We start from the raw sequence: 16,150 nt of genomic DNA, 5'->3' as shown, positions 1-16,150 counted from the left end.
CCTCCCATACTACTTCGGGTGAGAACTCAGTTCGCGCTCGGCAGACTGTTGCCGTAAGGGCCAGTAGTATTGGGATTTGTTTGGCTAAATCACCTCTGAACTTGGGTTAGGCCCCAACAAGCCAAAACAACAGTATAGGTTGTACAATGTAGTGTCAACAACAACACATATGCAACATGGTTAAGCTACAATTAGTAGCAGATGAATTAGAGTTAACACAGTGGTTGATGGACAGTGGCAAGCAACTACAGTTGTCAGACATCAACAATGTGTATGGGAGGATGATGTAGATACAAGGTGTTGTAGTAGTGTAGCACTAGAAAATACCTTCCTCGCTAGGATGGAGTGTTAGTTTTTGTAGCATTGGATGGTGTTCTAGTCTCAAACTTTGTGGATAGGCTAAAACACATGAGTTCTCCAAAACCTAGAAGTCGTTTATGGAAATTCCACCTAGAGATAACTTAATTAAATTAATTGACCATTATTTAAATTTTTCCTAAGTCTAATTTAGGAAAATTGGTTAATTAATAGTAATTAATTGGGAAAGGTGAGAATTCTCTAGAAACTCACATGGATCAACTTGGAGATGATCTCAACCATTGATTAAGTTTTAACCGTTGCTGTTGAAGTCTCAACTGGAGATTATAAGAAGAGGTCGTTGGGTAGATGGAGAAAAACACTAGTAGAGTGATTTTCTTGGTAGATCGAGCTACCCAGTTGTAGAGATCGAGCAAGGGAGAGAAGTTCGAGCTAGAAGGGCCACATGTGTAGTTGCAGCAGTGGCCGCAACAATAGCAACAATGCATTTGCAGCAGAACAACATTGCATTTGCAACAGTAACAACAAAGTAGCAACAGAGATTCCGGAGGAAGTTTTCCAGTTCTAGAGAGGCAACAACAAGTGACAGAGGTATTCCACACTGGGGTTGCGCAAAAGCTTTAGTAGAGTAGTTCGGTTTAGCTGGAGAGGGCGTCTATTCAGCTTCCAAAGGGTGGGAAAGTCTTCCAGAGGTCTGGAGAGTCACTTCCAGTAGCAAAGACAGGTAGGACGACTTGATCAGAGGAAGAACAGAGCCACACGTGTGAGGGTTTGCACAACATTGATGTAGAAGGGCTTGTGCAGAGGTTGGATGACTAGTTTTCTGAGAGGGCCAAGTGTTGAGATGACAGGTAGAGAGAGAAATTTTCTCTCTAAATATTTTTGTCATATTTTGCTGATTGGATCAATGTTGCAGGAATCAGGATCTACTCCCCCCCCAAAATGATCAGGAGGTGGAACTGTGTCCTGTACAAATTCCCCATTGATCCTTTGGCGGAAACCGTGGATCTGGAAATTAGATCCATGGTTCCGCCATTTTTTTGGTGATTCCTACAAAATCGGATCTGCAGGGGCCCGAACCATAGTTTCGACTACCCGTTCTGAGGATCCAGAAAGGATTGGGTGCGGATTTGTGGAGGTTCAGGGGTGTATCCACCGTGGATCCGAGAGAAGGTGGACAGTTCACACGGTTCTGCGGGGATTTTTTTGTTTTTTGGAAATTTCGAACTGTTATGTGAGGAACTATGCTTTTCGAATACTCTCAAGGTGCCCCTTGATGCTCCCTAGAAGATTCCTAGATGTTCCCTAATGGTAATGTTAAATTATTAAAGTAAAAGTAACATTCTCCTTTATCTTTCATTTCCATCCTTTTACTTAAATTTGTAACATTACCATGAAATGACTCAGGATGTTTGAGAGTGGTACCAACCTCATTAGACTTCACATGGATCATGACTTCATTGTAATAATCTCATATCTCATCAATTCTTTATATAATATTCAATGTACAATTACTTGTCCTACAATGGATGTCTTTGTCTTCGAAGTATTCTGAAGATTACTCCGCTGCATACACGAACCTTGTTTGTTACATTGGTATCAAAGCATTCCTTTGAAGTATACAAACTTTGTTCATTACAAATAACTAGTTGGGCATCCAAAGATTGTACTCAAATTTCACAGCTGCATGATAATAAATCCCTTAGCGGCTGCGCTGGTTTTCCCACATTGGGTTTTTCGGGGACATTTGTCCAAAAATAGTTGTCATTTTTATGTGTTCGCGCTAGCATATTTCTCTGTTTTTAACATTTTATTTTCCGCAACGTTTATTAGTGAAGGAATTGCAGTGTGATTAATTAGATATTTTGCCGTAACAAAATAAATTGCATAATAATTTATTAGTCAGAAGAATTAATTCCAATTGATTCATTTTAAGGAATTTTCACAGGTTCATCAACCATGTGACAATGTTGTCTTTTGACGAAATGCGTCATCCTTTTTTTTTTTTTGTAAGTCAGGAGATTATATTATATAACAAAATATAGTACAAAAAATCCGCGAAGGCGGATCGAGAGCAGGAAATAACAGTGAACCATAGCTACACCTTTGCTCAAAGTTTTCTCCAAAACATGACTATGAACAGCATACCTCGCAGGGCAGCTTGACCTTAACTTTTTCCTAACAGCCGACATAAACAACACATAACAAAGTATGGCAAACACATAGATAGACTGGAACAAAGACATGACAAACTGTAACAGAGGCACAGGAAGAGCTAAAGAGAGCCACACCGGGACTGAAATTAGATAAATTTGCCCATCTGGCTGATGGTATCCAGCCCCATCTGCCGCATATGGGTGTTCATTCGGGCTTGCATTGCTTCCAGAGTTTCATTTTCCTCTGCCCCTGTTTTGGCAGGTTGAGAGGCTCCTGGGGCAGCATTAACCGTGTCTCTCAGGATCTGAATAAGGAGGGTGAGCTTCCTGTTAACAACTTGAACAGCGTCATGGACTGTGTTAATCCGCCCTTCCAGAGTATTGTTGTAGTTTATAATCTTCCCCATCTGCTCGTCTGTGACAATCACCTCGGTAACTATATTCTGCTTTTCTTTCTCCACAGTCTCCAGGGCTTTGGCAATCAGCATCTTAGTCCTCCAGCTTTCCGCCTTCGTTCTTACAAACTGCATAGCCCTCTTCGACGGCGTGCCGGGGTCCCTTAACCAGTCCACCTCCGCTGCAATCTCCTCAACGGTACGCCCGTCCTCCGCTTGCTTTACCTGCGCTTCCAGCTCCTCCACCTTGCGTTTATTCCTTGCGGCCGCCCGGGTCTCATAGCCCTGCCTTGCTTCCAACAGGTCCTGGTTAGCAGCATCATTCCGGCACCCGCTGGCTTCCATCCTGGCCACGCTCTTTTTCCTCCAACCAGAAATCCTCTTGCTTTCTAAAGGTGAGTCTGCCCTCTGAAATGAAACAGTAATGAGAGCAGAGCGAAGACCCATGGTTATATAGCCATCGCGGATGTTGATGCAACCGAGTTCGGGCTTGATTTTGTTGCAGATGAGGGTGCTGTTGCCGTCAATTCGATGGCGGTTCGCACACGCGGAGCTGAAGCCGAATGACATAAAATGACTATGGTAGCGCGAGAACCATTGATTAAATTGCCAAGTATGCTGTACCTCCGAAGGATCGTTATGAACACTGATGGATTCGGACAGGCTCTGTTTACCCTTCTTCCGCTTTCCCATACTGTGAGTGCTTGTCTTCCCTGACTGCATTCCCACTACCATAAATGCTACTGATTCCTTGTGATACGGTGGGTTGCCAGATGATCTGCGATAAATGCTCTCGGTATTGTGAAACTTGTGGCACGATCTGTGATGATCGTTGAGATGGCTGGTTTGTCGCCGCCATTTAACCCTTCTTCCGTTGCGTTCCATCATTATATGAAACCTGGCGTAAGTGCTCGCTAATCCGCCGTAAATTTCCATCCGGTGCCGTATATCTAAGCCATTATCGGCTAGACGAAATGCGTCATCTTGAACACCACTTGTCTCCTTAATTTCCTTCAGCAGAAGCCAAGCTCAATTATCGATGACCACTGGATCTTGCATCATGCCCTCACCTAAATTTTCTCTGATTTTGTTCCAAATAACTTAATAACTTTTCATTGATCATATATTAAAAAATTCTGAATCATACCAGGGCCTCTCCATATCAAGACCACTCCTAGGGTTTCTCCCAAACCCTAGCTTCCATTTGCAAGAACAAAAGACTTCCCTAGGGTTTCCTTCAAACCGTAGCATTCTTTTAGGTCTCTGCCATCTTCATCCCTTTCACTCTGCTTGACCATAAACTCCATAGGTGTCTTCACGGGGGTGATACCAGCTTTGCCACGCGCAAGAGATAAATATGGAGGACTTTATTTTCCAGTACCCCATCTATTATGAGATATGGAGACATTTCTATTATCTCTTCAAGGAATATTGGAACTCCCTCTCAATCTGTTCTAGGTATCTAGAGTGATAGTGTTTAGCCTTGCTTATGAGAGAGGCATTTGGGCTCCATTTTCCCATGCTTTGCCCACCCTCTCGACCAGACACTACTAGGATGCTCACATCCTTCTTTTTAATGCTCCTAATAGATAAGAGCACCTAGAGGCAGGCAGATAGCAACACCATTCAAGCAAGGTCTAGACCCTTGAGACCTCATGGGGTCCACTCTCCTCTGCTAGTGAGACCCTTGCAGGGTTGCCAACTTAGAGTTCAGGACAGTTCTTGCCTTTTCAGCTGGCAGTCCTCCACATCCAGAGTTCAGCAGCCATTTGCTTCCTTGAGATGACGTGACTTGTTGGAAACAAATCCTTCTTCTAGCTCTCCTTGAGAATGTTCTATCATGAGTTTCTTCTTTTGGCCTCATGCAAAACAACCACACATACAGAGGCTGATAGGCTGTAGAAGAGCATCCTTTCCTTCTTTTTAGGTGACAGGTTCTGAAAGCATTGAGACTTCTCCCCTTTCTGTTGTACCCTCTTTGGAGGTACTCCTTCCAAAGCAATTGGCTCTAGCCCTTCAAATCAAGGTACATGTACCATTTTTGTTTTTCACATAATTATTTTCTCTCATAGAGATGAGATCTTAGAGTAGATCAGTTTTTGGTTTATACAGGAGTGGCCCTTGTGCTCCAACAATGCATTGATATTTTTGTACTTAGCAGTCCCATTGTTGTGGTTGTTTGTTGGACATTAATATAATTATCTTATCTGAGTATCTTATCCTATCTTATCTCTCGTGGCTATATCTCCTATCTCGAATATCATTCTAAGACTAATTTCTAGCTCTTTCTGAACATTGGATGGCTAGAAAGGGGGCAAACATTTTGGAATATAATAATTCAACAGCAAATAAAATATATCAATGGTATTCCTTTCCCATAATGCACAGAATTTCTGATTAAAATGTAAAGGAAAAAGAAAAAAATATTCTGATTGATTTTATATCAGACTTTTATTTTCCGCAGAATATATTGGACTTTTCTTGTGTATGTGAAGAAAGAGAAATGGTTTTCATCATGACTTATTTATGAGATGCAATTAACGAATTATTATTTACAGATACAACATGCCTTTGAAGTGCTGTCTAACCAATTTAGGAGAAGAGATTATGACTTATTTAACGTTGATGAATTACAGGTATTGTCTACTCTATAATCACCATTTGTAAAAAATAGTATCAGTTAATGTTTCAAGCAATCTGGTCTTGCTATCTGATCTTCTTTCCTGGTAATTAGTTCAAGCATTTTCATACTTATTTAACTTTGAGAAACCCTGACGTACACATATCTGTCATTTTATTAACTACAGGATGTTGCTAAAGCAGCCAAGAAACAGTATGCTGGGGACAAGTTTTCAAGGTTAAAACTGCCATTACTAAAGATGCCCGAAACTGGTAAGTTGTAGATAAAATTGTAATTTACCCAAAATATAGGGGCAATCTAGCCTGGCCTGTGTATCTAAAGTTGTCCTTTGTGGCTGTCTGTGCAAATAATATACTAGTTCTCATAGTCTTTGTGAGGCAATCTATTTTACATGAACCATTTCCATAATATCAAAAATTCAAATGCCATGACCTGTAGAGCACACTAGATCAATCTTTTTGGGGCAGAAGTGCATAGGAAAAGGTTTGTTTTTTGTTTTTATTGGGGGAGCTTTTGGATAATATGAAAACTGCAACAGATTTATGGTATACACCAGTGTCTTGTCATAATCCGATGAGAATTGGCATTTAGAAAAAGCCTGAATGGAACATTGGAGAAACCATACCTTAAGCTCAAAATCAGAATTCTTTTGAGAAATACAAAATGCATATTAAATAGCTTATTAGAGCATATGAAAAATATCAATATATCTGCTCACAGAAATTATAAGCAGCATGATTTTGTATCTTCGCATGTGATAAAGTAACCTATCTAGGCAGCAAGGGGATGGCAGGTTTAGCTATTGCTAGCTCTTTTATGTCCTACCTTCATGTGCTTATGTTTAGGAACAAATTAACCTGAACAATGTACAGGTCATGGCATTTGAAATTTTGATATCATGGAAATGATTCATGAGCATTGGAGAAACCACATCTTCTGCTCAAGATCATGAATTCTTTTGAGAACTGCATATGAATATTAAATAGCTTATTAGAGCATATGAAACATGTCAACATGTCTGCTCATAGAAATTATACGCAGCACAATTTTATGTCATCATGTGCTATAAGGTAGCCCATCTAGGCAGAAGCAAAATGACAGGTGTAGCTGTGACTAGCTTTTTCATGTCCTACCTTCATTTCTTATATTTATGAACGAATTAACCAAAATGATGTACTAACATTGACTATTCCCATAGATAAGGATCATGTGGTCCTCTGGATGGTTATTGTGGATGGACCAGTACTGTAGGCTGTTAATGCGCTGATCACCTTGTTTATAAAGTATCCACAATTAGAATGCACAGTTAATCTTGTATATCTTAGTTATTGGTATTGCGTTATCTAATTAGTTTCATTTGCTCACGTAGAGTTTATTATGCTGACAAGCTTTTAACTTGTAGCAGATGTCATCAGTAATATTTCTGATGAACGAAGCTTTTCAAATTTCAATTCTATCTGCTATAAGATGCATGTATTAGGTCTCTTGCTTACAAATGTTTGGCAGTTGTAATTAAGAAAAAGAAAGACTTTTAACATTTCATATTTGTTTTCTATGTTTAGATCTGATAGATGACAATAGTGAAGTTCTTACTGCTGAGAACTTCAGATCTATGCTTGGAGAGGAAGGGACCTGGCTGATATTGGTATTGCATTCTATTTGAACAGAAATTCTAGATGCATTTTGCTCTTAAATGGATCTGATTCTGATTGTGAATTTTTCATCAACTTTAAGTTTGTCAACTCAGTATCACTATCTGTTAGCAGCAGGCAGAAGTTGATATAGTACAAAATGTCATGAATTAAGCTTAATATTTTTAGCATCAGGAATAATTTGATACAGCACAGAATATAATATTTCTCTTCTTCTAAGAAGATTCCATTTGTTTTTAAGACAAGGTCAAATTCTTATTTTTTTTTTTTCTCTTTTAATCATAACTAATGACAGTGGCTTTACCTATGCATTATTCTCTTAGCTGCTGACATTGGCCTTGTGTTAGGTTTATTCTCTTGGAAGTGGAAATTCCCAGCAGTTTGCTCATAGCTGGAAAAGAATTGGTATGTGCTAGAAGTAGAGGTGATTTTCTTCTTAGGTTATGTGAGAGTTTTGATTTAGCAATAACTTTCTTGTATATGTATGCAATTTGGCTTTAATAAAATTTACATTAGCATAATGAAATATATTCACTAGAAGTTTATAAGTGTTAATGGCAAGTAATGGTATAGTTAAACATGAGAAATGTTATTGCCTGAGAAGAGGGGTCAATGAAATGAGCTAGACTCTTTTATGAGAATGATTAAAAGAAACTAAGACCACTTAAGAGGGATTTATTGCAATGAGAATATTGTAAACAGTGTTGTGTATATTATTATTGGCAATTTCTTGGCCAGAGATCTTAAACTTGGAATGTCTGAAATATGGGGGAAAATATTGAAAAACTTAAAGAAATACTAAATATATTCATTTTTTTCATTTAAAAAGTATACAAACTAATAACATAAAATAATTATTTTTTTTACATAAATATGAAAATAAAACAAATATATTTGATGTATAAAATGTCAAATGATACATTACACATTAACTTTTGATAGCTTCCAGTAAAGACTCGAAACTGAACTGACAGTACAATATTACATTGCATTTAATAAATCTATCTCATCGGTCATCCACATTGATCAATCTACTTTCAATTTTCCTTTGCCCCTTGTTGGAAATCAGGAAAATAATGAGGGGGAGGGGGGGGGGGCAGGAGTGTGGGGGAATCATATTTTACTATTTTATAAATTTTGACAATTATTTAGCCAATCAAACACATTCAACAATACAATAGTGCACTAATCACATAAAGCTTGAACAAATGATATTTATGTGGAAACCAATATGTGAGAAAACGACAAATCTTCTTTTAATTTAAATGTAAATGCAAGCACCAACTTCGGTTTACATTAGATTTGTAGGCACCAACTTGTCGATCACTGAAGTTGCATCTAAAATTTTTGAAGGCTCCATGCCCGAAGATATGTTAGAGGCTTCGTGTACCATCAGAGTTTCTATCTCATCATCAAAGTTTTTTATCTCTAATTTCTTTTTCTCATGTTGTACTCAGATTCCACAAGTCCTGCAATGATGATATAAAGTGATGCTAGTGTGATGAATTGAGTCATGTAACAATCCTAGGTAACTTGAGACATTGTAATCAAGTGAGTTTACTCCGAGAGGTTTTTTTTACTTGATTATTATTAGGTGCTTTCGAAGACTTAATAATTAATTGAGTTTTTTCCTCCAAGCATAACCCCAAAACCGGAGTGTGGCTTGATGGCAAGGCCTTGGTTGAGTCCTAGTGTCTAGAGTCATTGTATATTACCATACTAGATCACTTGTAAAATTTCGTGGAATTTGAATAGGTATAGGGTCAATTTTTTAATTTTTTTTAAATTTCCCACAAGGCAGAAGTTTGAATAAATTCTGAATATAAATTGTAATAAGTGATGTCTAGAGAATTTTTATGGGGTGAGTGTGCTCAAAATTACACCTCTCACCCTCAACTTTCTACTATGACACACTTTGAGGGGTAAAAAATGAGTTCTAGACCCTCAAAAACCAATTTTCCTAAGTTTTGTGGAAAATGTGTCACAAAATTAGCCCAACAATTAAATAAATTGGAGAAAATAAATATTTGCACATGTTAAATGATGTGGAAAACCATCAAAGAGTCAAAAGACCGATGTGGACTCCACCATGGACCAAGAATCAAGGAGAAACATGTGACAAAAAAGGCAAATCAAATTTCTTCAGAGAAGACAGTGAGTTCTCAAGGACATATCCTACGATTTGTGGAAGTTAGCTCGAGTTTCAAGCTCAAGTCTTGAGTTTGATTGGAGTTCACTTGATTGAGGTGGAGAGTGGTCCCCTACCACTCCACTTCACTCTCCCACATGTCCCCTCATCTCAACGAAGTCTCCCTCATTGAGGATTGCGTGGGCCTCTAAGGAAGAAATTGTTAAAATTGGCAACTAGGGCCAAGCTCCATGTGGGTCACCTTATTTATGGCTATTGATATTTTTCCTAGATTCGTCTCATCGAGAGGTGTAGGATTTGATCTAAAGATCATCCGATTTTGATAAGTATTTATGGAGATATGAATTTATTTTGATTATGGACAAATTGTCAAGGTTGGCCAACAAACTTGTGTAGGCTCAGAAGCCCAATAGTCACGTCTATTCAGCCTCAACGTTTGCATATAAATACAAGGTGCCTCCTCCTCATTTGGACAATTCATTCACTCATCCTCTCTCTCTTTCTCACACATGTGGCTGAAAGGAAGACATCCTAGGGCAAGGAAGACGCAAAAAGGATGCTAGGACAACAGGTCATCTTTTTGCCAACGTTGACCAAGCATTGACCATCCAGAAGTGCAGATTGGGTGTGGTTGCCTTTCCTAGGCAGGCCGCAATTTTTGGCACGAAAACTGAGGTGATTTGACCTTTGGTTTGATCGGTGTTGACTGCCCTAGTTTAGGGCTGCAAGTTGACTGTACTTTTGGGGCTGTTCAAGCGCTGCCTCTTCAGGCTGTTCGAGGACAAGTTGACCAGAAATTGACCAAGCATTTTAGAGGTCAATTTCAATTAGTTTGACCAAGTTTGACTTTGTTGATCTAGGGTTTGCTGCCGCTGATATAAAATTACAGAATTCAGATTTTGTACTATTTCTCTCTGCTGAACTATTGAAGATAAAAGAAGATTTGATCAAAGGGTTTCCCCGCATTGGGGTTTGTCCCTGGCAGCTGCCACATCTTGTGTCTCTTGTTTTGGCTTGTTTTCTATTGATCATTTAATATTGTATCTGCACTTTACTTAATGTATATGTGATTGCTAATCTGTGGGTAATAAGAAGAAAAATAAGTAAACTGTTCTAAGCATAGAACATACCATAATTTAACATGGTATCAGAGTTGAGGTGAAGTCAAAGCCCAAGCAAGAGCTAGAATAAGAGCAATCACCGAAGAGAAGGTTGGCAAGGCTATCTTAAAGAAATCATGGGGTCTTCAACACACTTTCTTGCTGAAGACAAACTCCGTGAGAAGTTTGACTATCATGGATGGAAGATGTCTCTCGATCTAACATTAGAAGAGCAGGAAGTGTTGGAGCATGTGAGAGGCGGGATTGTTGAGCCTCCATCAAATGCATCCGCTGCTGCTAGGAACAAATGGACCAAGGGAGAAGTCAAAGCAAGGAGGATCATCCGGGACTCTATCGACAAGCATTTGGTGGCCTATGTTTCCGCGCTGAACACCTCCAAGGAAATCTACGATAGACTGGTGAGTTTACTTAAAGATAATGATGCAAATCAAGTCTTGTTTCTTAGAAATAAGATGAAGGAAATTAAGAAGGGCAAAGATGAGAGTATGCACGCATATTTCTTAAGGATCATCGAGATCAAGAACAATCTCCTATCTATTGGGGAAGTAATTCCTGGTAGGGAAATGACACTCACAATTCTTGGAGGACTGCCATCTGAATGGTATATATTCAGGACTACTTTTCTCAACAATAACGTAATTCCTGGATTTGAGGAATTAATGGCCAGATGCATTCAAGAAGAAACAAGGATGGAAGAACAAGAAATGCCCATACTTAAACGTCATCCCTCTGCCTTTTCTTCTCATGCTAAAAGAAGAAACAATTCCGGAGCTAAATTCAAAGGAAAGGCTGGACCAAAGGGTGGAAGAAAAGGACGGCGTTACAATTGCGATAAAACGAGTCACTATGCAAGGGAGTGCCCTAATAAAAGGGACTCACACCGGGACGATGATCAAAATCCCTCTCAAGGCAATCAAAGGAATGGCAAGTCAAATGGCAGAGGTAAAAGAAGTGCCAGAAATCAAGGAAGAGGACAACCATTCAAGAAGGCAAGAAATTCCAGGTATGAATCTAACACTGTTAACAATAAGCAAGATGAATATTATCTACCAGTAGCTCTATCTACTACTGCTCCCCCGGACTCGTTGGGAAATTGGCTTATTGATAGTGGTGCCTCAAGGCACTTCACTGGTTACAAAGAAGCTCTCTATAATCTGATAGAGAAGGAAACCAACCTGGAAATTGTTCTTGGAGATAATTCAAAATATCCCGTGAAAGGTGTAGGAAATGTCACTCTTCAATTGAATCAGGGAAATACAATCCATTGACAAGATGTATTATATGTACCTGATCTAAAAAAGAACTTGGTGCCCATTTCGACAATGGAAGACAAAGGCTACAAGGTGGCCTTCAGCGATGGCAAGGTACGTCACACGTGTATGGAAAAAGAACTTTAAAGATGCTTTTATTCTTGGGTTTTGAGTTGATTCATTATATCAGGTTGGAGGAAGTCCGCTGGGTGTCATGTTGTGTGACACATCTCTTCAGTCCGAATTATGGCATTGGAGGTTTGCTCACCTTCATTATAAAGCTCTACCCGACGTGAGAAAAATGGTGACCTGGATGCTTGAGTTCAGATTAGAGAAAAAAGGTGTATGTCTAGGATGTGTCGAAGGAAAGCTCAAAAGGGGACCATTCCCCTCAAGCCAAAGCAAGACCTTCGATATATTGCAGTTGGTTCACTCAGACATATCCGGTATGATGCCTATGAACTCCTTGGGAGGATATTTATACTACCTCACTTTTACAGATGATTATTCTCGCAAGACTTGGATATACTTCTTGAAAAAGAAGGATGAAGTGTTCTCCTGGTTTTGGCACTTCAAAACCTTGATCGAGAATCAAACCAAAAAGAAGATCAAGACCTTAAGGATTGATAATTGGACTGAATATGAATCCAATGAGTTTCATGACTTTTGCAAAGAGGCTGACATTAAGAGGGAGACTACTACACCATATACTCCTGAGAAGAATGGTGTGGCGGAAAGGAAGAATCGTACAATTGTGGACGCTGTTCGTGCTATGCTCCATGATCAAAGACTTCCGAAGTTTCTATGGGCCGAAGCTGCAAATACTGCCGTATATGTACAAAACCGATGCCCTCATCAAGCATTGGGTTCCAAGACTCCCGAAGAAATGTTCACCGGTAAGAAACCTGACGTATCTCATTTTAGAATTTTTGGAAGCCCTGTATATTTTCATGTGCCTAAAGAGAAAAGGAATAAATTGGGTGCATCTGGAAAGAAAGGAATCTTTGTGGGCTATCGTGAAAATACTAAGGGCTATAGAATCTATGTAGCTGGTAAAAGGAAAGTCGAGATTAGTCATGATGTCACCTTTGACGAAGATATGGCTCTTAGCAAAGTAGACAATCTTCCTACTTTAAGGGGATCTAAAGAAGCTGACATCGGGGAACCAAAGGAAAAGGAAGATGAGACGATGCCCGATGTGGAAGAACCTATGGATCCTATTGATCCTCCTCCGCAAGAGCCTTCCTCTTCTAGGAAGAGGCCTTCATGGCTTAGGGGGACACTTGATGATGCTGAAGGACACATTGCACCCAGAGGAACCTTCCGTGAAAGTAAGAAGCCGAATAGGTATCAGGGATACCTGACCATCATGAGCACGATCATCCAAAATGAGGCTTCGTCATTCACAGATGCTATCAATCATCAAGTATGGAAGGATGCTATGACCAAGGAATATGAGTCCATCATGAAAAACGATGTTTGGGATGTGGTCCCTAGACCCCAGGACAAAGTAGTTGTCACTTCAAAATGGCTTTACAAGATAAAGCATGCAGTTGATGGAAGTGCGGAAAAGTATAAGGCCTGTTTTGTCGCTCGTGGCTTCTCTCAGAAGGAAGGTATAGACTATGACGAGATATTTGCACCTTTTGCCCGATATACCACCATCCGCTCGATCATAGCCCTTGCTGCTTCGCAAGGATGGAACCTACATCAGATGGATGTCAAGACTGCGTTCTTACATGCTTCAATCAAGGAGGAGGTCTATGTGGAGCAACCCGAAGGATTTGAGATTTATGATCGAGAATCTCATGTGTGTAGGTTGAAGAAGGCCCTCTATGGGCTAAAGCAAGCACCCCGATCATGGTATGAGAGGATCGATAGCTACTTGATGAAGCTGTGATTCACTAGGAGTGAAGCCGACCCTAACCTTTACTTTAAGGTTATAGATGACAAGTCTCTCATACTGGTGCTATATGTTGACGACCTCTTTCTAACAGGTGCAAACCCTCTCATTCACAAATGTAAGAGGGAGCTGGCTTCTGAGTTTGAGATGAAAGACCTAGGACTTATGCACTACTTCCTAGGACTGGAAGTCTGGCAGAAACCAGGGGAGATTTTCCTATCTCAAGGAAAATATGTGTTGAAGATATTGGAGAGATTCGGCATGGTGGACTGCAAGCCCGTAACTACCCTGATGGAGCTTGACTTCAAGAAGTTAAGCGGTAGTGTTGTCGGACCTGTTTTACGAAATGCTACCGAGTATCGTCAACTCGTCGAAGCATTGATGTTCTTGGTGAACTCCCGTCCGGATATATGCTTTGCAGTCAACACATTGAGTCAACATATGGTTGAGCCTCACCACTCACATTGGATTGGTGCCAAGAATCTGTTGAGATATCTTCGTGGCATAGTCACTCATGGGTTGAGATACACTGCCGGAGATGTGAGACTACTTGGGTATACTGACGCTGGTTGGGCAGGCAGTGTGGTGGATCGAAAGAGCACTTCCTGGTGCTGTTTCTCTTTGGGATCTGCCTCGATATCCTGGATGAGCAGGAAGCAGAAATCGGTGGCTTTGAGCACCGCTGAGGCAGAGTACATTGCTGCTAGCATGGCCTCCTGTGAGGCAGTTTGGTTGCGAAAGATCTTCAGTGAGCTGTTTGGATTTACATTGGATACCACCGTGATCCTGTGTAACAACCAGAGCGGGATCCGTTTATCAGAGAATCCCGTATTTCATGATCGCTCCAAGCATATCAATATCAGGTACCACCATATTCGAGATATGGTGCAGCAAGGAGCAAAAAGGCTCCAACATATCGATATAGATGAACATGGCGCTGACATTTTGAAGAAGCCCCTAGAAAAGGTCGAATTCCTGACTTTCTGGGAACAACTTGGTGTCGTTCAGAGACCCTCTTATGAGGGTCGAGTATGATGTATTGAGCTTTGGGAGCTCTGGTGGGGGCGTAGGGTACTTCTTGGAGCAACATGTGACCACTGGGCGACTCACCATCCCCTATTGGAGCACTATGTATAGGGTAAAAGGTTCAACCTACCCGTGTGACACCCCGTGGCGACTGTGGAACAGGATGATTAGTTCTCCTGTGGGCCAGGATGATTCGTTCTCCGTGGCGACTGTGGAACAGGATGATTAGTTCTCCTATAGGCCAGGATGATTAGTTCTCCGTGGCATCCACTGGACAGGATGATTCGTTCTCCTGTGGACAGGATGATTAGTTCTCTTGTCGAGGCATCCTACCCATGCAGTCTGGGACTCATGGGAAGTACCTCTCATCTGATCAATGAGCAGGGAAATGAGGATAGGGACCATAGTAGTACTATCGATGCACACATTGCTGTATCTACTGTACTCCCTATGCTAGGATGGCTTCCATTGATCTGGGATCAATGATACTGATCTGGGATCAGTGAGAGTGGTACACACTCTAAGACTGACTTTGGGTCAGTGGAGTATGGTATGATACATCCTCGATCATTTCTTCTTCTTCATAGTTCGAGCAGAGCATAGTGGAGCAAAGCAGAGCAGAGTGGGGTCAAGCTGTGCAGGACAATGCATTTGATGGATGGATAGCAATGACGGTCTGACGGATTGCAGATGAAGTTCTCCCTAGTTGAAAGGGAGTGTTAAAATTGGCAACTAGGGCCAAACTCCATTTGGGTCACCTTAGTTATGGCTACTGATATTTTTCCTAGATTCCTGAGCCCTCTCATCAAGAGGTGTAGGATTGGTTTAAAGATCATCCGATTCCGATAAGTATTTATGGAGATATGAATTTGTTTTGATTATGGACAAATTGTCAAGGTTGGCCAGCAAACTTGTGTAGGCTCAAAAGCCCAACAGTCACGTCTATTCATCCTTAACGTTTGCATATAAATACAAGGTGCCTCCTCCTCATTTGGACAATTCATTCACTCATCCTCTCTCTCTCTCACACGTGGCTGAAAGGAAGACATCCTAGGGCAAGGAAGACATAGAAAGGAGGACGCTAGGGCAACAGGTCATCTCTTTGACCAGCGTTGACCAAGCGTTTACCATCCAAAAGTGCGGATTGGGTGTGGCTACCTCTCCTAGGCAGGCCACAATTTTTGGCACGAAAACCGAGGTGATCTGACCTCTGGTTTGACCGGTGTTGATTGCCCTAGTTTAGGGTTGCAAGTTGACTTTAGAAATCTGCAAATTGGTTGTACTTTTGGGGCTGTTCAAGGGCTGTTTCTTCAGGCTGTTCGAGGACAAGTTGACTGGAAATTGACCAAGCATTTTAGAGGTCAATTACAACTAGTTTGACCAAGTTTGACTTCGCTGATCTAGGGTTTGCTGCTGCTGATATAAAATTACAGAATTCAGATTTTGTACTATCTCTCTGCTGAACTATTGAAGATAAAAGAATATTTGATCAAAGGGTTTCTTCGCATTGGGGTTTGTCCCTGGCTAGTTGCCACATCT

The 16,150-nt window shown here is 40.6% G+C and overlaps 1 protein-coding gene across 1 annotated transcript in view; it reads left to right on the top strand.

Annotated features, from left to right (window-relative positions):
- LOC149165109 (DNAJ heat shock N-terminal domain-containing protein) overlaps window positions 1–16,150 on the top strand; it is a 424,936-nt gene that overhangs the window by 52,909 nt on the left and 355,877 nt on the right. The window contains exons 4-7 of the mRNA XM_089432244.1: window positions 5,428–5,505; window positions 5,677–5,761; window positions 7,073–7,155; window positions 7,510–7,567. Of these exons, the coding sequence (XP_089288370.1) occupies window positions 5,428–5,505; window positions 5,677–5,761; window positions 7,073–7,155; window positions 7,510–7,567 (304 nt within the window). The remainder of the gene's footprint in view (window positions 1–5,427; window positions 5,506–5,676; window positions 5,762–7,072; window positions 7,156–7,509; window positions 7,568–16,150) is intronic.

Source organism: Pinus tabuliformis, chromosome 5_1 (genome assembly GCF_031772625.1).
Source record: "Pinus tabuliformis cultivar Carrire ecotype Pingquan chromosome 5_1, CPIR1, whole genome shotgun sequence".
NCBI classification, from domain to species: Eukaryota; Viridiplantae; Streptophyta; class Pinopsida; order Pinales; family Pinaceae; genus Pinus; species Pinus tabuliformis.
This window is presented reverse-complemented; position numbering and strand designations above follow the sequence as displayed.